The sequence below is a fragment of the Rosa rugosa genome, chromosome 7, assembly GCF_958449725.1.
Source record: "Rosa rugosa chromosome 7, drRosRugo1.1, whole genome shotgun sequence".
Classification (NCBI taxonomy): Eukaryota; Viridiplantae; Streptophyta; class Magnoliopsida; order Rosales; family Rosaceae; genus Rosa; species Rosa rugosa.
The window spans coordinates 9,949,134-9,976,441 of NC_084826.1; the positions used below are offsets into that span (position 1 = coordinate 9,949,134).

Here is a 27,308-nt window from a genome sequence, read left to right on the forward strand (position 1 = left end):
TCTATACGTTTCCAGACGTCTCTATATGAGGCCGGTTTCCAGAAGTCTCTATCTTGAGGCAATATAGAGAACCACAGTTGATCCTTATTAAACCAAGCGTTGCAACCGACCTCATACTTTTCCGGAAATCTCTATCAAAATCGAAATCCAATCTGATAATCCACCGACATCAGCGATTAAATATGATTCATCCTTTTCGGGCAGCCTCTATCCAAATCGAGCTTCATATTCAACCGACCTTGGCCGGGGAATTGAAATCAAGAACAGTAAGAATTGGGTAATATTTCATATACGATTTGCCATCTTGCCATCTTGAATTGTGGGTTTGATGTAGTATTTCGAATTTTGATCGCAAGTCGCTGGGATAGGAAGAAGAAGAAGAAGAGACGTCCAAGATTTTGGTCGACTTTCGGAGCAAAGTTTGGGTTTGTTTCAGAAAAGGTTGCTGCTAGAATTTTGATCGAGTTTGGGAGGAAGCTTTCAATAGGTATGTGTTTGATTTGGGTTCTTTTTCAGTTATCCAGAATTGTGGTCTTAAGTGAGTTTTTTGTAGTTGAATTTTGTGTATTTCTTCTGTTTTTCTACAGCCGTGTTCTTCGGGAAGCATCTGTTTACACCGACCTCCACTGTTACACCCAAATACCCAAATCGTTGATCCCAATCGTGACACTACCAATTCTTCGGTGTCGTCTACAGCCGTGTAAGCGATACTGACAGAGTTCAGTTCGTTGCTTTTGATCTATGAATTTGGATTTGATTTCTTTCTTTCTTTCTTTCTGCTCATTATCTCCTCTATTTTCAGGTGAGATGGTTGGATTCTATTCAATCTTGAGCATCAGAGCGCAAATCATCTATTCCATAAAAGGTAATCATGAATCATTTGTTCCTCCCTTTTCGCTGGGCAACTGTTTTATTTTTATTTTTGAGCATGGTGGTTGATCAAGAGCGTGAAAAATGTTATTTGGTGTGAGCTTGAGAAATTTGTGACTCTCTCTTTCTGTGTTATTAGAACCAGTGAGAGCTTAATTGTTTTTTGTAGCTTAATTGTTTTGTGTTATTAGAACCAGTGAGGCTAGAGATGTGATGCTTAGGAAGACAAAGGTGGATCAGCATTTTGATTCATTTGATAATCCTTCAGATTGTGAGTGGGTGTGCTCAAGCTCAATGGTAGAATAATACCCCCTTTATTAACGTTCACATAAAGCAAGCAATGGTCACCCATAAGTTAAAGATATTGAGAAATAGCGTTCCACCAGTCAATGTGCTGTAGGTTCAAATTTTGTTAAAAGCCAGATAGAGCATTTTTATATTGAAGTGTATGATATTGGACGCCCAAAAGGGTTGAAAGAAGGCTATTTGTGTTATGAGATTTTTGTACTTGCAATTCAATTTGAAAACATTTTCATATCAGAGAAAAGAAAAAAAAAAGATCGAAGCTTTCACATGACTGATGATTTGCCATTTTTTCATATATTTCATCTCCTATATTGACTGCACAAAAAGATTAAAGATAATGGATATAATATTAGAAACTGTTACAGATTCTATAAATTTGAAATAAATATACTAAGAATATACAAATGATAATTGTTATAACATCTCCTTATGGTCTTGATGCTGCTCTTATTTGTATGCAGGTCTGCTGTAGGAAATCATATTGTCAAGAAAAATTGTTTTTGTAGCCTGAAGTATGTTGTGGTGGTATTAGGAAGACTGAGGTGAAGATTGCGGATTCTGCAGATATTGAATCAAATTCACTGTTCACTGCAGGTAAAATTTTTCAGCAGTTCATTTTTCTATTTATGGGGCTGTGATGGTTCATGGTTGCTACATATTCCTTTACTTCTCGATCATTTGACTTTGGACTTGGTTTGGTTTATCGTTCTCTTTACAATGTTTGTTTTATTCATTGGCTTATATGTTTGTTCGTTTCTACATTTCCAATCTGTAACCCGAACTTCTGTCGGCTTTGAACAAAGATTACATATACAATGCATCTTAACCATGGTCCAACAATTAGCACTCATTCAAAGCTTAAGATTTTTTAAGTAATTGGTCGATAAAGTGAGAATTTTGAAATTACTTTTATATTGCAGATTTTTCAACATATGATAGTGTTTATAAAGCAGATTTCTATATGCAGCTGTACCGGTACATTCAAGAATCGGCAAGAATCATCAAGTTTTTCATCAAGATGAGGTGAACATTGTGCCTAATCAGATTCAAGTTTTAATGTAAGGGTAGATATGGTGTATGATGCCTGTCTAAATATACCCTAGATTGCTTATTAATCTTTTATAGTTACAAGTTGATCATGGAAATTCTTATGTACAGTTCTTATAGCAAATTAGTTTTGCAGTACATAGATATGATCACTGAACACTGTAATTTTATTAACATAATACAGGTTCTCTAGCTTGACGTCAAATGCATCTGTATGCTGAGAGTTGGAATGTTTTTGCAAGGTCTGATGGCTGAATTTGTTGGTTGTTAGAAATCAGAACAAGCTTCAGGTTTGTATAACATTAAATCCATAGGAGTTTCAATACGACCATAGTTTGAAAACACATTATCTAGATTGATTTGGCTTATCTTTCAATATAGTTAAACAGTAAATGAAGCTACTTCTTCATTTAGTAATTTGGTGTCCATATACATACGTAACTGTTAATGAGTATTTGACATGACCTTTGAAAACACATTGTTTAGATTTTTTCAACTTATTTTTCAAGAATCATCTATAGATATCTAGGTAAAAGAATTTAATAAATTCTGCTAGAGATCGAGGTGTTGCATTTTACTATAGTAAACTTATGCCAAACACTACAGGTAATGGATGTGAATGACATGTCATTGCCTCTATTTCACTTGCTTATTTTCTGGATGGAAATTGCTGGCATGCTGGTCTTTTTTTTAAGTATTGAAGAAAGTAGAAGAAAAATATAGAATGAATGCACTCATCCTCCAATTCCCAATTTTTCACAAATACTGAACTGGATCCATGAAGTGCAATAATCAATTTATTAATTGCTCACCAGGAAACAAAGGACCATTGACACTGACATTCTGTCAAAACACTGATCCAAATATTTGTATTCAAAACCCAACTGAGATCAGAAACTCTATTTTCAAATCATGCAATATGCGACGTCTCCAACTTTTTAAATCTTTAAAGTTACTTTAGATTTCTTAAAAGAAGAAGATAATAGATGCATAACTTTCCAAGCAAACTTAATTTCTTTATTTACTGGCACAGTGTTGGTAATACCATCACAAATCATAAAACTCTCTTCCATTGATTTTGCACATCTGCTTGAGAGAAGATAATTTTTAACAGTGTATTGCCAGTAAAATAAAGAAAGAAACGTACTGACTTCTCATGTTACTATTGCAGATCTGAATGTTGGTGACCCATCTACTGTGGAGGTGGCTACGAGTTGACCATAGTACGAGTGGTAAGGTATGAAATTTCAATATGTTCTAATCCTATAACTGAAAAGGTGAAAAATTTTAACAGACCCGTTTTCAATCTGCATCTCCTCTTTTAATTTGAATCTAATGTGATGCTTATTGGTCTAAAGTTTTGTCATCTAGGCAACAACCAAGGTAGAACTGAAAAATTGAGGGTTAAAGAAGCTGGTGAGTTGCAATGACCTGCGCCAAATGAGACAAAGCTCAGAAGTCAACAAGTAAGTACTGTTGTATTTAAAACTCAATGTCATTTAAATGAGTTAAGGTGATGAATGAGTGACTTAATTTGATTTAATGTTGTAGGGGCCAGGTAATGTGAAAGCTAATGCAGCGGATTATGAGAGTGTTGAAGCTGATCAACGGAACATGCTATATAAAGCTAATGAATTAAATCAACAAAATGTGCAATCTAAAACTGCAGTAGTTTTTTTTTTTTTGAAGTGCCCGCGAGCAAGAAATATATTCATAAGCCAGAATAGGCTGTTACATACCCTTCCGCTGCCATTTAGACAGACAAGAAGATAGTGGTAGTACCCACAGTGGTACATAGAAATAAACCTACTCATTGTACAATTAGATACGTAGAACATACTGGGAGCCCCCTTTGGTACTACGCCGGAGGCGCTAGAAGGATCCGGCCCTCCCAACCTAACTATTACCCAGTAATCTAGTCGCCTAGAGACCTCAATTGGTGTACAACTAGAGACACTGAGAATTAAGTCGACAAGACCAAAACCAATAGCTAAAACTAGATGCACATAAGTGCCTAGACTGTCCCTGAAAATAGGGAATTATTGACACAAACAAAGACTAAAGAAAACTAGATAAAAGGCAGGGCCCACCGACCCCAACCCAAACTTCAGCCCATAATAGGCCCACAGCCACTGCCAAAGCCCAGAGAAAGCAAAACCAGAAGATGGCCGTCCCCAACCCTTCCCGGCCCTAGACCAGCCTCGCCGCGCCGCCCCCCGTTGCCACCACTGATGTCGGACAGAAAGACGTCGTCACCGCCGGACCACCAGCGAGAAACACCACCAATCATCATCCCAATCCCACACCAGGCCGCACCCTGAACTCTGCGCCATAACCAAGCCGGCAACCCGATCACCGTCGACAACCAGTCGAGCCAAACACCCGATCCAATCCGTCGAAGTGGCCCTCCGAATTCCGACCGTCACCCGAAGCCGCTACTCCCCAGCAGAGCCCCGAGTCCACTCCGATCCAATCTGCAACCACAGCTCGACTACGCCATCCACCGAGAAAGAGAGGGTAGGACATCCCCGGATCTCCTCCTCCAAGCCTGAAGCACAACCTTAATTACCCGTCCGGCCGCACCCAACGTGCGTTGGCTAGGCCAGAGGCCGTCGCCATTGCAGGGGCGTAGCCGGACAGGCGCTAGCACAGTGTCGACGGCTAGGGTTTCTAGAGAGAGTTTTTTCGCTCTTTAAAAAAACCCGCTTAGTTTCTAAAACTGCAGTAGTTGAACACAAACAATAGGTAATTAGTTAGGGTTGCTTGATTTAAGGGGTTACTTGGTTTTGTTTTAATAGGAGGTCAATGAAGGGATTTAATGGTTATATGTCTACTTTTCTTTTAGTATTTGCTGGATTGAAAGTATGATTTCTTAGGGTTGCTTCGTTTGGCTCTTGATAAAGCTCATTTCAGTTGTTTAATGCTTATATATGGATGACCTTTAAAATGGTTCATTCATTATTTGATTAATTATTTGTTAGGTCTGCTTGGTTGTTTCTGAGATTAAGTATATAGTTTCAGCTGATGGATTTGGTCCCTTACTTGATTTTTCGTTGCAAGATGGAATATGAAATGCTAATACTACATATAGAATGACCTAAAAATATCCTCTGTTTCTCTTTCACATGGTTGACAAAATTGATTAGACTCCGGACTTTTCTATTTGATTCCCAATTAGAAATGGACTTTTTCTTGAGTTTTTTGCAGACATGAATTTTCTGTTACTATAGCTTATTGGATTTTGGTAATGAAAATAAAATCTTTGGGCAATTCCAATGGACATTGTATCTTTTCTGGATTCTTATATAAATATTAGCTCATGATTCAGGGAATGAAGTTATTTTTGAAAGAAGTTGAGGGAATACACAAACAAAAGAATTTCAAGAAGAGACTTTCTGGCTAATTATATTGTTTCATCTATCATACAGGGTGGAGTGGAGAAACTTGGCCAATGCTGCCTTGAAGATATCCGAGATTACAAGCATGGTGGAAAAAACAACTGAAATTAGGAGAATGAAGGAGGAATTGCAAAGATACACTTTAATTCAGTTTAGAAAAACCAAACCCCCGCAGCATGGAAGGATTTTCTAGTAAAGACATAAACTTTTTATGCTAGATTTTCCATACATGACATATGTGAGTTATATGTCTTCAAATTGTATTACTTTTACACACATGCTGATCACATGGATCGCACTCATACACAATTTAAGTAATACAAGTTTATTATTTATTTTCTTTTTCTTCATAATAATAAATATTATTTAATTGATTTAAGGGACCCAAAATTATTGGACGCACCAAAATATTGAACTGGCAATGCAGCAAACTTATCAAGGAAGAATTATATGAGTCATATGACAAGGACAAAGGAAAGTTCAAAGCAGATTCCTTTAATATCTCATCCGCTCAATTCTCCATCATTTATTTCCTTATGGGGTTTTGATTATCTCAATTTAATGGTTTTGGATTTCTAACTTGAAAAGGTAAATTTGGTTCACAGTTCAAACAAATCAAGCTCTCTTGTTCCTTCCTAGAAGTATCCGTCAACTTCTCAAAAGTTCCTCCTCCTAGAATCATAAAATAACCGACATTAGTTTGAATAGTTTAAACCTTAGTCTACTTTTGCACTCTAATCTGAGAGAAGAAGTGTATTAATGTTTTTTTTTTTTGACAATTTTTTTTTCTTGGGGACAAAATTAAAGAGTGGCTTCTCTTTCACATAGTGCAACTCAATTGATGTAGTTATTTTAAGGTATACAAAATTAAGCAAATTTGAAATCGTAATTGAAAGTTTCAAATACTAATTTTATCGTAACCCTAATCAATATTCTTCAATATGTAAATTAAATCTAATAAAAAATTACATACAACACAATTATAATTTTTTTTCGAAAACAAAATTATAAATTCTCTTTAAACAAAATGGTTTCTTTGGATGACCAATTGTAAGGTTTAGTCTATATTTCGGTTAAGGTGCTAGCGTTATTTAAGTAATTTCAATCACAAATTGCCACAATAAATCATAATATACCTATTTGGAATTGAAAAAAAAAAAAAACCAAATCCCACCGAAATATAAATAAGAAAATATCTAGTTGAACACATCTTTTCTGTTTTTGTTTTTTAGTTGAACACCCTAAACACCTAAACACCTTGCGTGGAAGAATGATTCAAGCACAATTTCTTTTACCGTTCATATTTTTGAAGGTGACCATCGAATGGTCTATGCTCTGTAACGGAAAAGTAAACCAGCACAGAAGCCCTTCTATCTATCTTCTTTATATTCTGCTTTTAACGTTCACAACCCCACACGCTCCACTTGTTTCTCTTTCTCTGACTAGCAACACCTTGTGTACCAGTTGAGCAAGAACAAGGACGCTGAGCAAACAGAGAGAGATCAAGATCAGAAACATGGTGAAGGATAGGAGGATTGGTGTGGCCATGGACTTCTCAAAGAGCAGCAAAAACGCTCTTCAATGGGCCGTAGACAACTTGGTCGACAAAGGTGACACCCTCTGCATCATCCACATCAACAGCAACAAACTCGACGAGTCTCGCAACGTCCTCTGGGCCAAATCTGGTTCTCGTAAGTTCTAAAGCCTAAAGCTTTTATTCTTTGTGTTATTAGGATGCTAATATCGCCTAATCCTCAATTTTATAGACCTCGAGGCTTGAAGGTTGTGTCTGATCTGGGTTTTATTGCAGCTCTTATTCCATTGTCCGAGTTTAGAGAGCCTGAGGTTATGAAAAAGTATGGGGTACAAACTGATATGGAAGTGCTTGATACACTCGACACTGCTTCTAGGCAGAAAGAGGTTTATTTTGTTTGATTCATCCTCTGTTTTCTCTTGTACCCTATCCAATCCAATCCGATCCGCCATCTGGGTTTTAATTACGAATTTCTTTTTATTTGGTTGTGATAGGTGAGCATTATTACAAAGCTGTACTGGGGAGATGCAAGGGAGAAGCTTCTTCAAGCAGTTGAGGATCTCAAATTAGACTCTTTGGTGATGGGAAGCAGAGGACTTGGTACCCTTAAAAGGTATGCAATGTTCTTTTACTATTTTGTGCTTTTAATTTTTCTGATTTAAGTTTCTTGTGATTGATCTAAGATTTATCTTTCATGTGATTGTTCAATATAGGGTTATACTTGGAAGTGTGAGCGACTATGTGATGACGAATGCTTCAATCCCTGTGACCATTGTCAAGGACCAAACTTAGATTTTGGGTTCTCATTGATCTAGCTATCATCAACAGACATGGGGGCATTGCTGAGCTTTTATGTTTTACTTGATCTTGGTTTCATGAAATCGCTCAAATTATGTTTTACCCAGACACTGTAGTCTGTTTTGAAGAATAATGCATTTATGACTTTTCAATTTTCATTACATTTCTTTATGACCCATGCCTCATTTTATTCTCTTACATAACAAGATCCATTTAAAAGTAGACCAAAGTTATTGGTAAATGAAATCAGGTTCATATGATCATATCAAAATCCGACATAAACCCACTATTTATCACAATATATACTTGTAGATTTTTCATGAAACATGAAAGCAAAGTAAGTTATCTATGACTGTGAACCGATCTACTTGGAAGTAGTAGTAATGCGTAGTAGTAATGCTCTCAAAGCAAGCACGGAAGGTAGCTACTAGTTCATGGAGGAAAAAACCTTTAAAGAAACAAACTACTTTGCCCTTCTTCTTTACTCTTTCAGCAAAATTCTAATCTATTTATTGGCCATGCATCTTGCCCGTATTTCGATCAATTTTCGTGTTTTTCTTCTTCAAAAGCAATTTATGACCGAGTATTTCCTGTCATTGATTTTTGAGAGTTAGATTTTCTTTTTGCTTCGAAGAACTATTTAGAGTTTGTCATTTTACATATCTGTTTAATCTATTTTTGGGCATTGATACTGAGCAATACCAATGACAATACTTAATCACAAATAATCCCTGGACTTTGACAAACTGCTGTGAGCTTCTCTGAACTTATTTGGCTCCTATGACTTGTGTCACCATCAACACGATAGATAGTGCTCTAATTAAGGTTGTGACAAAAACTGCCGGGGAGATGCAAGGGAAGAGTTTCTCCAAGCAGTATATATGTTCATTTTATATATGATTGTGCAAGACAGGATTCAGCTGGGGACTGTGAGCACCGATGATCACGAAATTTTAACACGATCTTTAATTTCAGCTGAAAACATATATTACATAGACATACATAAGAACCGAACTTATTATGATCGACAATCTAGATTTATTATTATCGACAATCTAGATTTATTTTTGTATATCACGAGACAAAAGATGCTTGTAAGTTATCTATGACTTTGAACCAAAGCGGGTGCGGAAGAAAGCAAATAGCTTATCTCTAGGAGGCAGACATTCCTTAATAACAGCGTGGTTGACAAACTCATCGCTCCATTCACATAGCTTGGGAAATTTCTCTTTTGTTAAGAGCTCCAATCCGACAATCTCTTGAATATCTCTAAGCCAGTAGCCTCCTATGAAGTCAGCAACAATGTCCACAAATCCAATGTCCTCTCCCCCAAAGAACTTCTTATCCTTGAGCTCATTTTCAAGTAGTTTCAGAGTCTCATGAGCTTCCTCCACAGCCTTTTTACGATCCTCCGCGACAGTGCAGTTGAATAGCGCAGGCATGCACTAAACACCAACAAACAAGTTGACAATTTGCAAAGTTAAGGTATTCGACAAATTGTCTCAAAAAAGTTTAGGCAAAAACAACTAGACATGATAGAAATTTTTTTTACATCCGACACTATATGCTTTTCTAATTAATGAAATATATATAAACCGACAATATATTGTTACCTTTTCCTCAACGAACCTAGCCCAAAACCGAGCTGTGGCTCTTTGATAAGGGTCTTTAGGCAATAGGGGAAAGCCCTTCCATGTCTCATCGATGTATTCAAGAATAACAGCAGACTCTGCTATTGGTTTTCCTTTGTGTAGGAGCACAGGGATCTTCTTGTGAACTGGGTTGTATTTGAGAAGCAGATCGCTCTTGTTTTGCAGGTCCTCTTCAAAGTATTCGTATTCGACACCTTTCAGCTTCAGAGCCATTTCCACTCTCCGACTGAAAGGGCTTCCCCAAACACCAAAAAGCTTCACTTCCTCACCCATGACGATACCAACTCCAGTCCTAGTCTTGATATGAGTGACTTTTCCTTCTAGGGGTTCTTATAGAGGTACCAAAGGCAGAGTTTACTTAGCCCCTACGAAGCCTCTCCACTTCGTTCAATAGTCAAGAATACTTAAATAGTTAAATGAAGATTTGTTGGAGGAAAGATCTAGACACAAAGCTTGTTTGACAATTTGTTCACTAGCCCCTCTTTCTTAAACCATTTTGTCACTGCTTTCGTCATCGAGGATTTTTTTTTAATTATTTTAGGATTTATCTTTTATTGCTACACGTGGTCTTAGCGGAGGAAGCCACAAAATAGTGTAGACGTGGAGGTGGAACTTCGCCCAAAAGAAAAAAAAAAAAAAAAAAGAAGACCTGGAGGTGGAAAGCTGGGAGAAGAAAACAGAGAGAACAAGATTTAGATTTTAGACGGTGATGAGGAACATGATGTTGCGACTAGTAACATGAATACTGGCCCGTGCAATCTCATAGTTGCTGGGATGGATAATTTGAAAGACGTCGTTTATCTAGCACACTAGTGCTATTGTAAGGATTTTTCTTTCAGCGGTTTTGCTCCATTCACCCTGACCATGCGTGAAGGAGAATTTTTGTGTTTGATTTTCTTGCTCAAGTTCATTTACATTGCTTAAAGATCCGGCCCAAGAGCTCAAGAATGAAATCCTTTAGCATTTTAAAGTGTATATAGGAAGATTTTTAAACGAGGATTTTTATTATTGTTATTTTTAGTTTATGAAAATGAATTTCATTAAATCAATTACTGATTACAATCACTTAGAATGACATATCTTATAAGTTTAGGAGCAACAACAAACCAAGCTTGACTCTCACTCGAGATCATGCCTTGGATTTGTAGGTACTTTATTCTATTTGCCTCACATGGAGTATGAAGCAATTTAAACTCTACATTTCTGCTCATAATTTCTTTCACTTCCTCTAAAAGTAGACCCCATATGGATTTTTTTTTTTGAGTAAAAGAGGTAATCCCATTATGTAATTCAGCAAGCAGTACAAAAACGATCCACCCCTATGGGGTCGACAGAAAGAACCGTTCCGTAGAAACTACTACAAATCCACCCTAACTAAAACTAAAAGAGCAAACAAACTAATAATCTCCTAGCACACCCACTTTTTAGGATTAAGCCCAAAACAAAGAAAAACAGAACCTCAAAGAAGATTAAAATATAGGGCTGGGTTCGGATCGGTCCGGTCCGAAAAAGTTGAAAACCGAGACCGAAACCGGCACTATCGGTTCGGTCCGGATCGGTCTTTTGAGCATGTTAAAACCGATGAGAAACCGACCCGAAAACAATCGGGCCGGTCTTTCGGTTTTTCGGGCCAAGAAACTTATTTTTCCAGATTTCACTCATTTCAGTCTTTAGGTAACTTGCTTCCAATTTTCATAATCCCAAATAAAAGCTATAAGCTAATGGAGCTGCACAAAACATCAGAAACTCTGCAAAACTGTGGTTACTGCAGAATTGCAGATTCACACAGACACACACTGCGTAGTGCAGATTGAAGCAATTTTGAATCTTCCATGAGTTGCAAATTTAATGCAAAATATGAAGTAGCAGTAGCAGACTATCCAAAGTTGCAAATAAAGCAGTAAAGCCATCCAATCCAAGTATGCAAACTTAGCCAGTTAAGTCATCCAAATATGCACTGAAACTAAAGCCAATAACTCAATAAGCCATAAACAGATAGACAGTCATAAACTCAAGTAACTAAACACGCTCAACTGAAACCATAAATAATACTACAACACAGTTCATTATTTCAATCAAAACCCCTTAAACAATCACTAGAATGCAGTTCAATAGTTCAATCAAAAACAACACTTATTAAAAGTTTAAAACTTCAAGGCTTCAAGCCATGTCTTGCTTGACTCTTGAACCCTTAACGACAAGGGCAGAAACCAGGAAGGCAGGAACTTCATGAATCATGAGAGTGATGACACCATTGATTCAACTCATAGGGCTCCACCCTGCATAAAAAAGGGGCAGTTCAACGCAAATAAAAAATATGCAGAAAAAATATTTGCATATCATCAGCTAACAGCTATATTCAAATGATGGTTCAAAACTTCAAATGTTCAATACTCGAAATCTCGAATGACTGAAATCCAATAATGCATAAATTCTTGGAAATTGACCAGCTATATATTCCACTTCATATAGTTCTTTATTTTTTTGGCCTCTTGGAAACTGTCTTTTTTGATGCTGCCGAAGCTCCTTGCTTGTTCATTGCTGGAACAACTTCTTGTTTTTTTGTTGATGGAGCTGCTCCTTTGATTCCTTTCCCTTTGGCAGCTTTGACTTGTGCACTATCTGCTGTGTCTTTAAGCACATGGTCTACGAAAGAACAATTCATATTATCACGAAAGTGCAAACTGTAAAGTCATTAAACACAAAACTGAAATATTCAAATTGTACCTCTCTCAACTTCTTCATAGAAGTACATATCCTCAACTGTTGGAACATATTCGATGCTTTGAATGCTTTCTGACCTCAACCAATTTTGGAAGCATATCAATGCTTCAACTGTTTTTGCAGATAGTGAACTTCTGAATGGATCGATTACTCTCCTCCTCGTGCTAAAACAGCTTTCACTAGCAACTGTGCTTACTTGAATTGCAAGCACATCCTTGGTGACTAATGCAAGATTGGGGTACTTAGAAACATTAAGCTTCCACCATTGCAGAAGCTTCCAATCTTCATGTTCTAGAGGGTCTTCAATAGGGTCCAGAAAGTATCTATCCACCTCGTGTGACACCACAGTCTGATCTGAGAATTCAAACTCTTGTTTCCAATAAGCTTGCATGGCAGCCATCTTCCCACTCATTTGGGTTCTTGAACTTTTTGTGCTAGAGTTGCCGGTACCACTTGTTGTAGCTTTCTCAGCCTCATTGCCACTTGGTCTCGTCTTTTTGGTGCCCAAAGATGATGAATACAAGTCTGTGAGGTTCACCAGCAATTCCTTCAGCTCGGCAGACCTATGCTTGATTGTTGCAGGATCAAGTTTAAGCCATATTCTACATACCCTCTCAAAATTGCGATGCTTGTATCGAGGATCTAAAACCAAAGCCACCAAAAGCAAGTGATTCATGTCATCGAGGCTTGCAAAATATTTTTAAAACTTGCTCCTCATCTTCACTGCCATCTCAAACAAGATCTGTTCTGTATTGCTTCCATTACACATCTCAGGCCGGTCGAAGAGGTCGTCAATCTCAGCTTTAATTGCCATGATATCATGGAATGCTTTCTGAGCTGTGGGACTGTTTGTGGCCGATATCCTCATTGTCACATCATAGAATACCTGCAAATGTACCATTATAAAAAACAGATTTATTAAAGTAGCATGAAACTGCAAAAAATAAAATAGAAATACAGAACTAAAAAGAGAAAACTGTAAAGCGTAAACTGTACACTGAAACAGAAAAGCAGCCACCATAAAACTGAAAACTGTAAACTGAAATGCAGAAAATGTAAACTGTAAATGCATGCAGAACTGTAAACTAAAAATCAGAAAATGCAGAACTCAAATTTATTAAAGAAACTGTAAAGTGTAAACTTAAATGCATAAACTTAAATGCAGAATTGAAAAGTGGCTGATTACCTTGAGGAAATTGACAAAAACAGTAGCTCTTTCCCAATCAGTTTCGACGGGTGGCCCTACCCTTTTCATCTTCTCTTTTGTTATGTTTGCAGCTTCTGTTTCTGCCCCTTCTAACCACTCATCATCCTCAACCTCTTCCTCATCAAAATAACCCTTGTATTTCGTGTCTTCCTCTTTTGCCATGCGATCAAACTCTTTCCGAAGCTCAAGGGCTACATCCAACATTAAGAAGGTGGAATTCCACCGAGTTGGCACATCCAATATGCACACCTTCTTGCAATCCAATTGTTCTATGGCAACACATCGCTTAAAAACATAAAGCCTTGCAGATGAACTCCTAACATAACGAACTGCATTTCTAATCGAAGCCACAGATTTATCCATCATTCTTAACCCTGATTTCACAATCAAGTTGAGAATGTGAGCTAAACACCTCACATGAAGCCACTTGCCTCCTAAAACAGGCTGTTTTTTCCAAGCCAACATCTTTTTCCTAATGTAATCGATAGCAACTGTGTTTGCGGATGCGTTATCCACCGAAATAGTCAACACTCTCTCGATGCCCCATTCAAGTAGGCATGTTTCCAGCAGCCTTCCTATGGTGTTCCCTTGATGATTAGGAATTACACAAAAGTTAAGAAATTTTTTGTGTAAATTCCAGCCACCATCTATGAAATGAGCCGTAACCACCATGTAATTTATGTTTTGCACTGATGTCCACGTATCGGTGGTTAAATTAACACAGTGGCTAGCTAGCTCCTGCCTAAGTTTCTTCTTCTCAACATCATACAACATCCAAAATGTGGTTACAACTAATCTCCTAGAAGGAGTCTTAAACCTAGGACATGCAACTTTACAAAACCTTTGAAACCCTTCCTTCTCCGATTGACTAAATGGCAGCTTGTCTATTACTATCATCTCAACACAAGCTCTTACGCAAGCATCTTGACTAAATGCGCTCATAGTTAAAGAAGATTCATTCAAGTTCCCACCAGCTACAAACACTTGTTGAAACTCTTCCAGATCTATCCTACCAGGGTATTTTTTACACACAACCTCTATATGCCTCTTTAAGCTGCTGGTGCCATTATCATATGGATTACAAGCAAGGTCTGTAGAACAATACCTGCATTTGGCCCGCTTGGTAGTCCCAACATGGACCTTCTTTCCATCTTTGAACTCATACAATGGCTTGTCAATCTTCTCATAGTGCTCCCATACCATCGAACTCTCCCTCGACCCTGTGGATGTACTCTTCCTCGGTCTCTTTTTGGGTTTTGGTGGTCGTGACGATGTCATCGTAGATGGAGTTCCAGCAGAAGATGGAGTACCAGTACTTGCAGTTGCAGCAACGACAGCATTCTCAGCAATTTCTGTGTCAGGATCAGACTTGGAATTGGAGTTTGCATTACTCGATTTCGAATTTGAATTGGGTTCGGAATGGCTTAAGGATTGGGATTGGGTTTGTGGTATGTTTGCAGTGGATAAATCCATGGGTGATTGATCGACACTCGAGAGTCGAGAGTGAAGAAGAACTGAAGAAGTAAAGAACAGAAGAAATGAAATTGGGTGATCGTTTTCTCGAACTGAAGAGGACGGCTTGGAATGGGGTCTTTAGGTCGAAGACTGGAAATGAAATTGGGTGATTGCCTGCAAGTGAGTTTAGGGTATCCTCTATAGACTCGGCTGATAACCAATTAAAATTGGACATGTAGACAAGTACGAAGAATCGGTCATAATCGGTCCCCCGAATATGGAAACCAAGCCCGACCCGAAGAACCCTTTAATCGGTTCGGTTTAGCCCGAACCGAGAAATTCAGCTATCAAACCCGACCCGAATGGTAGGTTTCTGACAGGACCCGCCCCAGATTTCACCCTGAAATCCGAAGTGGCCCTGCGGGGCCCATTTTAGAAGAGATTCTACCAAAAATTTGGCAGAACTTCCCCTAAAAGTAGACTACCCAAAACCTGTAGGAAAACATTTACACTTCTAAATCATCCATCCTTAATCTTCTAGAGCCATCTGCTCCCCAAATCACAACTCCAATTTCACAAATATCAGTCTCAACCCAAAAACAATATTAATCCCATAGGTTATCAGAGCAATACTAATCCACTAGGTAACAAAGAAAACAGAAATAGAATGAGTACGCGGAAGCAATGCTGTTGGCTATGCCTCGACTCCATGTACGCCCGACCTCAACTAATTTCGCCTGCAAACTGGGCATTTGAAACCGAAGGGCCCAGGGGAAAAGTATTGAAAAACACGTTAGCGTGAGTGGACAAAAATAAACAAATTAAAACCAAATGTATTTCATACTTTCCCACATTTATTTCTTTAAAAATCCCGATGCATGCAACAATTTAAAGAAACACAACTTTAGTTCAGCTCAAGAAAACCGACTAGCCCCGCTAGCCACAACCAAGCAAATAGGAAAGAACTCTGATACTCAAGAAAATAAGACCAGCCCCGCTGGTTAAGGGAATCGGACTAGACCCCGCTAGCCCAGCAATAATATAATGAGTAGGGGAAGATGATAGCCATAGGAATAAACCACTCAGGCTTGGGTGATAGCCTCCCAGGCTAAAGAACTCCCATAACTCCCGTAATATACCCTTACGCCACTAAGTGTAGCGATAGGATACTGGGCTACAGAATTACTGTCACAGAGACAGTAACCTGCGCCACAAAGGCGGAAGGGCTACGGTGATCCCATCACCGCGCCACAAAGGCGGAAAATCAATGCTAGCATGATAAAATCACCCCTCAGTATGGCACAGGGAAACATAACCGAAAATCCAGTAAATCCAAAAATACATAAGGCTTCCCCATCTCTCGCAAATGCATTTCCAACGACGTGTCCCACACGCCAAGAGTATCATCATGATTCGAAACAAAACCAATTCCAAAATCATCATCGAGGCATTCCCAATGCCAAAACCGAAAGTCGATAAACAAACAAGAAATAATTCCATCGAAATCCCATTTCGAAAATCTTTCGGAGATCTCAAATCGGTGAATGAAAAATAAATATGAAATTCCGGAAATCACCTCGGAAAAGAATTCATTGAAAATCACAATATCAGAATTTCAAATAATAATTATAATCAATTTCTGAAAATCAATTCATATTCTCAAAAACAACTCATAAATCCAAATCCGAGCATAATAAGTTCATATCCGAAACTCATGAAATATCAATGTCAAATTATAATCCAAGACAAAATATCATGTTCGATAAATAAAACGATAATTAAATAAACCAATAATTTCAAAATAAATGCATGCATCATTTACTTAAAAACAAAAGTCCACTCACAGTACTATTGGGCGACCACGCAAACGAATTCCTTCATTTAACCGTAGCTCGCGGCATTGCCCTGCACACAATTATATTTCCGTAAACGACAATCCGATAAAATAATTACGAACCTAAACGAAACCCGAAAATCCCTATCTCCATTACTTCTCAAATTCAACCCAAATCTCTTCCACAACGCCAATTCCTCAATTTATATATCCCACAACGAAAACGAAGGAAATCCGACGGCCGGATTTCCCACAATTCAATCACAAAACTTCAAACTTCGGAAATTCACAAATAATTCCAAACCCCTCCAAAATTCACCAAACTTCACATACAAGCTCTACAACAATTCTACAATTTAATGGGCTAAAAACTGAAATTAAAACACTGCCCTACACGCCTCCACGCGCCACCAACAGTGGAAGCGCGTGGGCCCCACGCGCCGGCAGCAACCACCTCCGATGGCCACCAAAATTTGGCAGCACCATCTACTCAACAAACCCAACCTCTTTCTCAACTACAACAAGTTCCAATTTTACCTGGAAGAGCTCCAATTTGGCCGGTGAAAATTTTCCAGAAATTCCAAGAACCCTAGAAATTGAAATTGTTAATTCGACCTCTACACTACAAATTGAAATGAAAGATGTTAGGGGAAATGATCTATGTCAAAAACCGAACCTTCGACGCCAATTTGGTGGGCGGAGACTGCCGGAATCGGAAAATATCGGCGTTGACTCAAAACTGCTACAGTGACCGTCCTCTTCTTCTCGTTGCTGCACCTTCCACAGTTCATATTAAGCTACGAAACGAACCCAGAAATGAAGAGAAGGAAGAGAGCTTTCCAACGACATCTTACACGTCAAAATCCGTCGCCGGATGGAGGAGTTATGGCCGGAAGAAGGTGAAGAGGTCGGAGAGGAAGAGAGAATCGGGGAGAGGCTCGGTAAGTTTCCGAAAATGGAAACTTACCACAGTAACTCGGCTACTTATAGAAACTTACTATGAACAGTAACTTTAGTATTTTGGCCATAACTTTCGTATACGAACTCCGATTTTTACATACCACATATGCACGCGCTCGGTTTAACGTCCTCTACAACTTCCATGAAGAACATTTTCTCAAATTTTGACCCAAACAAAAAGTCATATTTTATGGCCCCCTAAAAGTACTGAAACGACAGTAAAAGTGATAGTAAATGTCGTTTACCGTCCGAATGATTAGTAAACCGGTAAATTAAGATACGGGATGTTACAGTTTCGGTCCAGATCAAACTGGTTTCTCGGTCTCTCGGGTGAAAACGCCCAACCCTATTAAAATATCCCAATGAGGACAACGAGGTCTCTCTTTTCTTTGAGATTTCTCTCGCTCAATGCAAGAAAATAATAGGTCCATCATCTTTTTGAACAAAAAGAGAAAGGTCCAAAATTAAATTAAAAAATTAAACCCTAGAGCCCATATGGACCCAATTCATCCCAGGCCAAACTAAGCCCAAAACATGAGCCCAACAACCCAAATCCTCTGAAACTCTAGCAAACAGCTGCTCCACAACATAGCCGCTACCAAGCTGCATGTCGCCGTCGCCGGAAAAGAGGTCACCGCCCTTACTAACTTCCTTCAAGCCATCACCAGCATAGCCTAAATAGCCACCACGTTGAGCATCACCATCCCCAGATTGATCACCAGCCCAAGTAGTAGAGTCGTCGCCCTGGAAACCTTCATCCCCATTGTCGACAAGCGAGGAGAAACACCCAGTACGTGGCTGCACAAGATCTGAAACCAAACACCGCACCGCCACTGCCACCGAATCTCCACTACCGTCAGAGGGCCAGAAGCATAGCCCCTGTGCAACACCATCGACGCCATCAACAGAAGAATTAAGAAGGGGAGGTCGGCAACACCACCCAACCTTCACTGCAATCCTCTTATCGAATAAAAACCAAGTCAGATCCAGTTTCCTCCACTGAGAAACAGGAACCGTACACGGCACCAACCTGCCGCTCCCTTCCCCTATAGCCATCACCGGGATCGATCCTCCAAAGAACCTGTATAGATCCAAAACCAAATCTTTCACACCGCAGCCATCGCTGAAAACGGCACACACACAAATGATTAACAAACGAAAGTCTGCCATGGTCTCCATTGACAAACGGAGAAGGTACAAGAGATTCACACAGTAATGGAGAGCCTCTCTCAAACCCTAGCAGAGCGCTAGGTCAGAGCAAATCCCAACCATTACCGAAGACTTGTTTGTTGGCAATAGTCTCCAGAGTTTATGTAGACCCAAGATAGATAAATCAGCAACGTCTTGAGCCAAAACTTGGACCAACAATAAATAGTCTCTTTCAAAAACAACCTTAGTGCCTTAGCCAATTTCATACGTACCCTCCATCAAAGCAATTAGTTATGCATAAAAAGGAGGGGTTAATTGCCTAAAGGGCTTACCTAGCTACTCCAGCCTAAAACTGCCCGTGATCCTCTGGTATCACAGCACCACTATCAGCCTTTTTGTGGCAGCAACAAAGGCACCGTTGCAATTACACTTGAGCCAACTCGTCTCCGGCTTCTGCCAGCGCTGCACCTGCCGCGTTGCCCTACTACTTTCGATCCCATTAGCCTTCTTAAACCTAAACTGAGTATAGCTACCTCAACCAATCTCAGTTGCATGTTGTGAATTATGATTTTTCCAAATGGACCAAATCACCATATAAGTGCTTGCGCAAACTGTTATTTAGACATGCTGTCAGCCAAGGATAGCAAGACATCCTTGAAACTAAGTATACAGGTGAGAGAGAAGCCGCATTCCAGACCCCCTGAGCATAAGAGCAATGTACAAACAAGTGCATAGCATCTTCATAATTATGGTTACACATCAAGCAACTCATATCACCTAATAGCCTTTTCTACTCAAAACCATCCCTTGTGGGTAAAATATATGCACAAGTAAAATATTTGCACAACATCTCCAAGCATGAAGAGCCACATTTTCAGGTACTTAGCTCCCTAAAGTGTTTTCCATGGAGCCCGGTATGGATCACACAGGTGGTGGAGGTGCAAGAACCACTCCAAGAGCAATATTTTAGCAACAAAATAAGCACTATTTGTAGTAAAAGTATCTTTTTTGGTAAAATGCCAAACAAGACGATCAACAGACTCTCTTCTACCCCCTAAGGGAATAGAGAGTATTAGCTCCAGATCTGCAGGTGAAAATAACTCCTCCAATCTAGCTAGCTTTATCCCAACACCTGAGTATCAGATCGATTAACTTTGTAACATATTTAGGGACCCCAAAATTCGGGGGAGAAGAAAGGCAGCGAGGGTAACTATCCGGCAATGGCGGATCCAGGATTGAAATCTTGGGCGGGCTTGGATTTCTTAAACAAAAAAAATAAAATTATATATATATATATATATATATATATATATATATATATATATATATAATATGATGTTAGCTATCTATGAATCTCCACCAAAACTTAAACCTCCAAAAATACACATAACAAAGAGACAAAGATAAAAACAGGTTTGTACTGCAGAAAGATTATCCCACAGGCAAGCATCTTAGATGCCAAGATGCTAGTACCATCCATGAAAACAAACACTAAAGCTCAACAGAAGCCCCATAAAAAAAAAAGAGTGAATCAAATTGCAATTTCTGGTGCATCTATGAAATGGGCGCACATCAATTAAACCCACTTACCCACATCAATTAAACATTTAAACCCACATCAGTGCATCACATTTAACCCACATCAAGTCATCAATTAAACAATAAATTGCAGATTTGCAGAACAAGGAGACGGAGAGAATGCTGCAATCTGCATACCAGATTTCCAGAGCAAGAGAATTTGAGATTTGACTGCAACCTTCAGTCTTCAATCCATGAAATCTTCAATCCAATACAACCTACGAAATTGAATTTCACATCAATCCTTAATCCTATAAATTGCCCCAAATTGGATTGATTCAATTAAACAAAATTGAACTTACATTGAATTCATTGCCCCAAATTGAAGAGGGAGAGTAAGAGAAGTAGATACGACTTGATCTCTGAGAGAAGTGGAGAAGGGAGAGCCGCAGGCGGCGAGAGGAGGAGGAGGAGAGAGTGAGACTGTGAGAGACGATTCTCCAGTTCGAAACTCCGAATAGGCCGTAGTCGATGAGTGGAGTTACTTCCGAAGGGCTACTGGGCTTCTGGAGTCTGGAGTCTGGACAATACCCAATTAAAAAAATATATATATACATCTAATTTTTTTTTAAAGTCCAAAAATCTCGGACGGGTTTGAGCCCGCCCCAGTCTGTACATAGATCCGCCAGTGCTATCCGGTATCCATTTATTCTTCCAAATCTCAATTTTCTCACCATTCCCTACTCTCCACCGTGAACCCTGCAACAAAACATTTTTGGCCTCCATTATACCGCGCTAGGAAAAGGAAGGGGCCGTACCCAACTGAGCATTAGTAATTTCAGAGATGTCGTCTATCTAGCACTAAGGATCTTTTCACCCTGTTTGCTCCGTCCACCCAAACCATGTGTGAAAGTGAGTTTTTACATTCAATTTTCATGTTTCAAGAAATTCCTTTGCTATTTCAAAAATTAAAAAATAGAAATCTATGGGGCTGGGAAATCTTGACCAATAATCGTTGCTAAAGTTATTTCCACAAAAATTTTACTTTTAATTCAACTTTACAAATTAGAAAAAACAAATTATCCTGGTGCTCCAATAAGATTGTAATATCAGCATCATATTCAAAAATTAATTGACAATGAATGTAGATAGAAGCTCGATCAATTTCTTGTAAACTCTAAGCCAAGGATGTCTTATTTTTCCAATGTAAATGTGGGGTTCACACTTTTAACCGAAACATGAGAACATCTGGTCACGATCAAAATAATCTGTTTTTGATTTTACCAACTTTTTTTGAAATTAATGTAGAGAACCTTGAGGTGATTTTAAATCACGTACAAAGTTACTTGGATGCAACAATTTCAAAGTGAGCACGGAGTGAAGCAAGTAGCTTATCACTTGGAGGTAGACATCCCTTAATAACAGCATGGCTGACAAACTCATCACTCCATTCACAAAGCTTGGGAAGTTTCTCTTTGGTTAACAGCTCTACTCCCGCAACTTGTTGAAAAGCTTTGAGCCAGCAGCTCATGACACTAGCGACAATATCCACCAGTCCAATAGTCTCTCCCCTAAAGAACTTGTTGTCTTTGAGCTCATTTTCGAGTATTTTTAGAAGCTCGCATGCTTCGTCCACAGCCTTCTCACGGTCTACACTCCTCAAGCAAGCTTCCTCTATCGCAGGCAGGCACTAAATACACAAAATTCACAGACAGTTTGAGAATTAATTAACTAAGTTATGATCGACAGTTATCATTTAAGGAGAGAGTATATACATAACAATCCTTAAAGGCTTGTTTGGCATAGGGAGCGCTTTTGTTAGAAGCTAGCATATAAAAATTTCGACAAACTACAGAATTACACTCGAAAGTGGTTCCTTGTGAAGCATCCAGGAACTACGTGACATGTACTTTTTCATGAAGCACTTTTAACTATTTCTACTAAACAAGTTAACATTTCTAAAAACACTGTCGAACAAACGAGCCCCCCAAATGCAAAACATTGTATTTTTTTACCTTTTCATCAAGGAACCTAGCCCAGAAGCATGCATGTGATCTTTGACAAGGGTCTTTAGGCAATATGGGGAATCCTTCCTTCCAGGTCTCGTCAATGTATTCAAGAATGACAAGGGACTCTACAATCGGGTTTTTCGTTGTGGACGAGCACATGAATCTTCTTGTGAACTGGGTTATATTTGAGAAGCAGATGGCTCTTGTTGATCAAATCCTCTTCATAGTATTTGAAGTCGACACCTTTGAGCTTCAGAGCTATTTCCACTCTGCGGCTAAAAGGGCTTCTCCAAGTGCCAAACAGCTTCACTGCTTCTTCCTCAGCCATACTGCTAATTAGTATTCCCAGAGCTAATACTAATTTGTGTTGTATATATAGTTGTTCCCTTCTAAATTTCTCACTAATGTGAGGGAACAAATTTGCTGCCCACCCTTGCGAATTTCTTTCTTTAGTACTACAGAATCACCTACTGCACCACAACCGACACAAACAAACACAGAATAATTAACGAATATCGATCATACGTAGATGTATTTTAATGAGGGTGGTCGGTTGTGTACGTCTACTAGGTAAGACAATAAATACTACAAAACTCAGTTGCTAATTGTTAATCTTTAAGTACTCATCGATCCGTTAATTCATGAAAGCTAGAGAGCAAGTGCCACTAGCCTTGGCAGTTGAGTCGTTCACATTTAATTTCTATAATATCACTAGTCAAGACCAAATATATCACATATTATATAATCACTCGTAATAAGATAGCAACGTTTATTAAAATGACATCTTAACAAAGATGCGTAGATAAGTACATTGAGAAGGAGTTTTTGGTGACTGTTCTTAGTGCGTTTCTCAGCATCTTGTTGTGTAGATTGGTAAATTTTGCCCGATTTGAGGTTTTGGGTGACCGTTGAGCAGCATATCAACCTTGGTTCTTGTCGACTACCTTGGTGGTGGGCAAAGGCTGAGCCCAGCGGTGATGGGTTGGAAGTATTGGCCGCCGGAGACTGCGGCGGGGGCTCGTCGGCAAGAGGTGCAGAGTCATCGTCCTCTTGGGCCTTTGGGCTTGATCTCAGGTTTGGGCTGTTAGGGTCTATAGTTTTTTTATTTGCTATTTAGTTTCGGTCTATGCTAGTTTAAAGTGTTTTTAGGAGCCTTTGTAGAAGTACTTGATTTCATCTTATCATAATGGTGTGCTCGGTGTATGAAGTTAGGTAGAATAGATTGACTACGAGGCGAGGTATTTTGTTGGCATAGATTACTCTGAGCTGCCATTGTCTAAATAGAGTAGTTTTCTTTGTACTATTCTTTGCCCATGATTCAGAGTCATATAATTGATATGTACTCTTTTATTAAAAAAAAAAGTGTAGATAAGTACATTACATACATACCACATAAAGATATAATATTGCAGAGACTCACTTAACAATGCTAATGTAGAGATTTAAATTTAAGTTCTCTTCATCAAGTATCTCTGTGAAAGAATCACTCAAAACTACAACCCTTTTGACAATTTAATCATCAATTCATCATTATAGCTAGAAAGCTATTATTCTCTAATGACAATTAAACGATCAATGAATTGAGATCGTACTGAAACTATACAAAGATAATTTGAAGGAAACTAAACACAATAAGCGTTTAATTTTTATTTTTAAAATACCAATGCATATGGAGCTGTTCTCCAATGTGATGCCATTTTTTTTCTTAATTAAAAGAAGCATAGCATAACCTTGACTTTAATTTATTTATATACAATCCATATTCATTCGATCTGATAATACTTCATGATCCATGAGATGCTTATGAGGGGCATCTATGAACCATTTACTTAGAAGTAGTAGCGCTTCCATAGTGAGAATGGAACGAAGCGAGAAGCTTGTCTTTAGGAGGCAGACATTCCTTAACAGCATGGTGGCAGACAAAGTTCTCACTCCATTCGCATAGCTTGGGAAATTTCTTTATGGTTAACAGCTCCACTCCCACAACGTCTTGAAGAACTTTAAGCCAATGGCTTATGAAGTTGGCAACAATGTCCACCAGTCCAATACAATCTCCTCCAAAGTACTTCTTATGCTTGAGCTCATTTTCAAGTAGTTGTAGAAGCTCACATGCTTCTTCCACGGCCTTGTCACGCTCCTCAGCCATACTCGCGAGAGCTTTCTTTAGCGCAGGAAGACACTAAATACACAAACAATATAGCAATTGTCAAACAATCTAGTATATCATGTCATCGAAATATTTATCGATCTTTACGTTAAATTCACTATCTTCCAATGTAAAAATCAGATATAGGGCAAGGCAACATTATGTTTAGGAAAGAAAATGGATCGAGAATTAATACTAATACCTTTTCATCGATGTAGCCCAGAAGCGTGCCTTGGCCTTTTCACAAGGATCTTTAGGCAGTATGTCATAGCCCTTCCACGTCTCGTCAATGTACTCGAGAATGACATGGGACTCTGAAATTACTTTCTCACCATGAACTAGCACAGGGATCTTCTTGTGAACCGGGTTGTACTTGAGGAGCGAAGGGCTCTTGTTGGTCAGGTCTTCTTCATAGTACTTGTGTTGGACACCTTTGAGTTTCAGAGCTATTTCAACCCTGCGACTATATGGGCTCCTCCAAGTTCCATACAGCTTCACGTCCTCCCCAGCCATATTTGATAACAGTAGTAATTAGTCTCGAACTACTCTTTGCTTATGTGGTTAATTGGCTTTGTCCTTCATGCATGGGTTGTTTGAGCTCTATATATAGAGGTGAGAGGACGGAGTTTCCTTGGGCTGTAAGCTTGCTCAATAGTCAACAATCATTCTATAATGTGCAGTTGGTGGAGTTTGAGTAACTTCTCTTACAATCGTATCCATAGTTTACAATATCCATTACAAGTTCTGAATTCATATATAGTTGCGTAACCCTGAACAGAAAATTTGAGGAACACTGAAGGTTTTATCTGTGGAACAATCAGCTTCCAACTTGTACATACTTTGCATATATTCTATATATACCCTGAGGTAACATGTATGAGATATTTAACTAAAATGAGAGAGGCCGGCCAAGTGGGAATACGAAACAAGTTTGGAATGAGTCGTTAACTTTTTAGTGGGATAATCCCTCTGTTTAAAAGAAAAGAAAACAAGAGACCGCGTAAAACCCCATCAAAACTTATCTGTAGTTCTTGTTCAATCGAGAAGCAAGTTCTGTTAAGAGTATAGGTCAAAGTCAAGGTCAACATCAAGTTAGTATAAATAGGGACTTATCCTTTACTGTTAGTGAGTCATCTTTGTAAACAAATTACCACCACAAGTCAATCAATATCAGTTTTCCCTTTCTCTCTCTCTGTTCTTCTTCTTCTTCCTTTGTTCTTTAGCTTAGGGCTTAATTTTCACCATGATCAGAATTTCCAACAAGTTCCACTAGCTAGTAGCTAGCTAGACTTTTGCCATTGAGTCGACCTTGACATGTTACTTGGATTCTATATTTGGATTTTGCATATTACGAGAATCATGATCCTAGCTGTGTTTATGTATTTAATTTTGGATTGTGACCAAAGAACAAATTAAATTTTAGCATAATATGTATGTATGAGATCACAATTCTGAATTTATAATCTTTAAATTTGTAATACACAAACATGATTGATTCAAGTTAATCCTAATTCAAAAATACACATATTCAAATGGAGAATTCAAGACTAAGTAGTGCACACTTGCTATTCTTTTTATCATCTATATTAGGAGAGCATAGCTCATCAATCATGAAATGTCAACTGTATCTAGATTCTAGACTTTCATTTTCCTCGTTATGATTCATGAATGTTCCATGTGTTTGATTAAGGCCTAGCAACTAGGTCCTGAATTAAAATGAAAGGTTGGTACGTGGTCTAATTGGGCCTGGAAACTTGGTTTATATGTGCGTATCAACATGGTAGACTGGGCCTCACGATGAAGAGTTTGCCAGGAAACCCAAAATTGGATGTATAGAGTATAGACATGGCAAGCTCCGGTTTGCCATTACCATCCCGGCACCTCCAATTAAATGTAGGACGCCTTCATCTTCACGTACACCGACCCTCAATAATTTTGAAAATTAAGAATAATAACTCTGATATAAATCTAAATTTCATAACTTCATACTCTAAAAAGTTGTAATTCTCTTTGCATGATGTTTCGAATGGTGGTAGAATAATTCACTAATTATATTTTATTTGGACTAAATTCAGTTTAATCTCTCAAATTTTGAGGTAAATATCAGTCTGGTTTCTGATATTTTTTTTAATCACGATGATCCCTGCATTTTCAATTTGCATCACTCGCGTTTAAATTTTAAAATTGGCTCCTATCATAACGTCACAAGCTGATTTGGCACCGACAACATGACCCCACAAGAATGGCAAAACAGACATTTTCACAATAAAAAGATTTAAATTAAAAAAAAAAAAAAAAAAAAACTCGACAACGTCCAGATCATCTCCCAGATTAGACCCAATCCAACCCCCATCCTTTGAATTCGAATTAAACCCTCCACCTCTGACCGGACCACCACCACCACCACCACCGTCGCCGCCTCCCTTAACCAAATTCGACCCCGGCCTGCCAGAATCACAATCCCGTCACCCAGGTTGCCGGAAAGCGACACCTCCCTTAACTACTACGTACTGTTCAATGTCTGCCCCCAACTCCTCTAACTACTACTCCGGCCATCTCTCTGGCCACCCATGTTGCCGGAAAACGACATCGGCTTGAATGCAGTGAAGTAGTAGGGAGTGTTGACGAACAAGTCGTCGCCTTCGGTGTGGTGAGAATTGGCGACGACGCGACCCGTGTGCATGACTGCATGTAATTGAAG

General features: G+C 38.7%; 2 protein-coding genes, 2 long non-coding RNA genes and 2 pseudogenes across 13 annotated transcripts; 2 read left to right on the forward strand and 4 right to left on the reverse strand.

Moving 5' to 3' along the window:
• LOC133722177 (uncharacterized) lies at positions 1-3,874 on the forward strand. 10 transcript variants are annotated; one of them, XR_009852527.1, is made up of 10 exons: positions 1-266; positions 357-487; positions 588-718; positions 803-865; positions 1,638-1,770; positions 2,144-2,199; positions 2,408-2,513; positions 3,395-3,460; positions 3,582-3,689; positions 3,775-3,874. It is a non-coding gene; the product is annotated as an uncharacterized LOC133722177 (long non-coding RNA). The 10 variants fall into 10 exon arrangements; XR_009852524.1 differs by having other exon boundaries at positions 588-700; positions 2,097-2,199; XR_009852522.1 differs by having other exon boundaries at positions 588-700; positions 2,144-2,234.
• A 3,059-nt stretch (positions 3,875-6,933) lies between these two features.
• Positions 6,934-8,111, forward strand: LOC133721283 (universal stress protein PHOS32). The gene is made up of 4 exons (XM_062147854.1): positions 6,934-7,312; positions 7,432-7,541; positions 7,650-7,768; positions 7,869-8,111. Exons 1-4 carry the CDS (start codon positions 7,138-7,140, stop codon positions 7,945-7,947), a joined length of 483 nt encoding a protein of 160 aa, XP_062003838.1. The 5' UTR covers positions 6,934-7,137; the 3' UTR covers positions 7,948-8,111.
• A 782-nt stretch (positions 8,112-8,893) lies between these two features.
• Positions 8,894-9,984, reverse strand: LOC133721282 (probable glutathione S-transferase). Its single transcript, XM_062147853.1, has 2 exons — positions 9,567-9,984; positions 8,894-9,398 (listed from the first exon to the last, which is right to left on the reverse strand). The coding sequence occupies exons 1-2, from the start codon at positions 9,876-9,878 to the stop codon at positions 9,057-9,059; spliced, it is 654 nt and encodes a 217-aa protein (XP_062003837.1). The 5' UTR covers positions 9,879-9,984; the 3' UTR covers positions 8,894-9,056.
• Positions 9,985-20,432: 10,448 nt separating this feature from the next.
• LOC133720198 (uncharacterized) lies at positions 20,433-20,988 on the reverse strand. The gene is made up of 2 exons (XR_009851735.1): positions 20,815-20,988; positions 20,433-20,730 (listed from the first exon to the last, which is right to left on the reverse strand). It is a non-coding gene; the product is annotated as an uncharacterized LOC133720198 (long non-coding RNA).
• Positions 20,989-21,794: 806 nt separating this feature from the next.
• Positions 21,795-22,841, reverse strand: LOC133722799 (probable glutathione S-transferase; annotated as a pseudogene).
• Positions 22,842-24,131: 1,290 nt separating this feature from the next.
• Positions 24,132-25,155, reverse strand: LOC133723726 (probable glutathione S-transferase; annotated as a pseudogene).
• Positions 25,156-27,308: the final 2,153 nt, after the last annotated feature.

Bases quoted from the DNA above. Each gene is read 5' to 3' on its own strand.
- LOC133721282 (XM_062147853.1), bottom strand. From the start codon at position 9,878: ATGGGTGAGGAAGTGAAGCTTTTTGGTGTTTGGGGAAGCCCTTTCAGT. The intron at 9,399-9,566 runs GTAACAATATAT...GTTGGTGTTTAG, and splicing joins CTAGGTTCGTTGAGGAAAAG to TGCATGCCTGCGCTATTCAA.
- LOC133721283 (XM_062147854.1), top strand. From the start codon at position 7,138: ATGGTGAAGGATAGGAGGATTGGTGTGGCCATGGACTTCTCAAAGAGC. The intron at 7,542-7,649 runs GTTTATTTTGTT...TGGTTGTGATAG, and splicing joins CTGCTTCTAGGCAGAAAGAG to GTGAGCATTATTACAAAGCT. The intron at 7,769-7,868 runs GTATGCAATGTT...TGTTCAATATAG, and splicing joins GGACTTGGTACCCTTAAAAG to GGTTATACTTGGAAGTGTGA.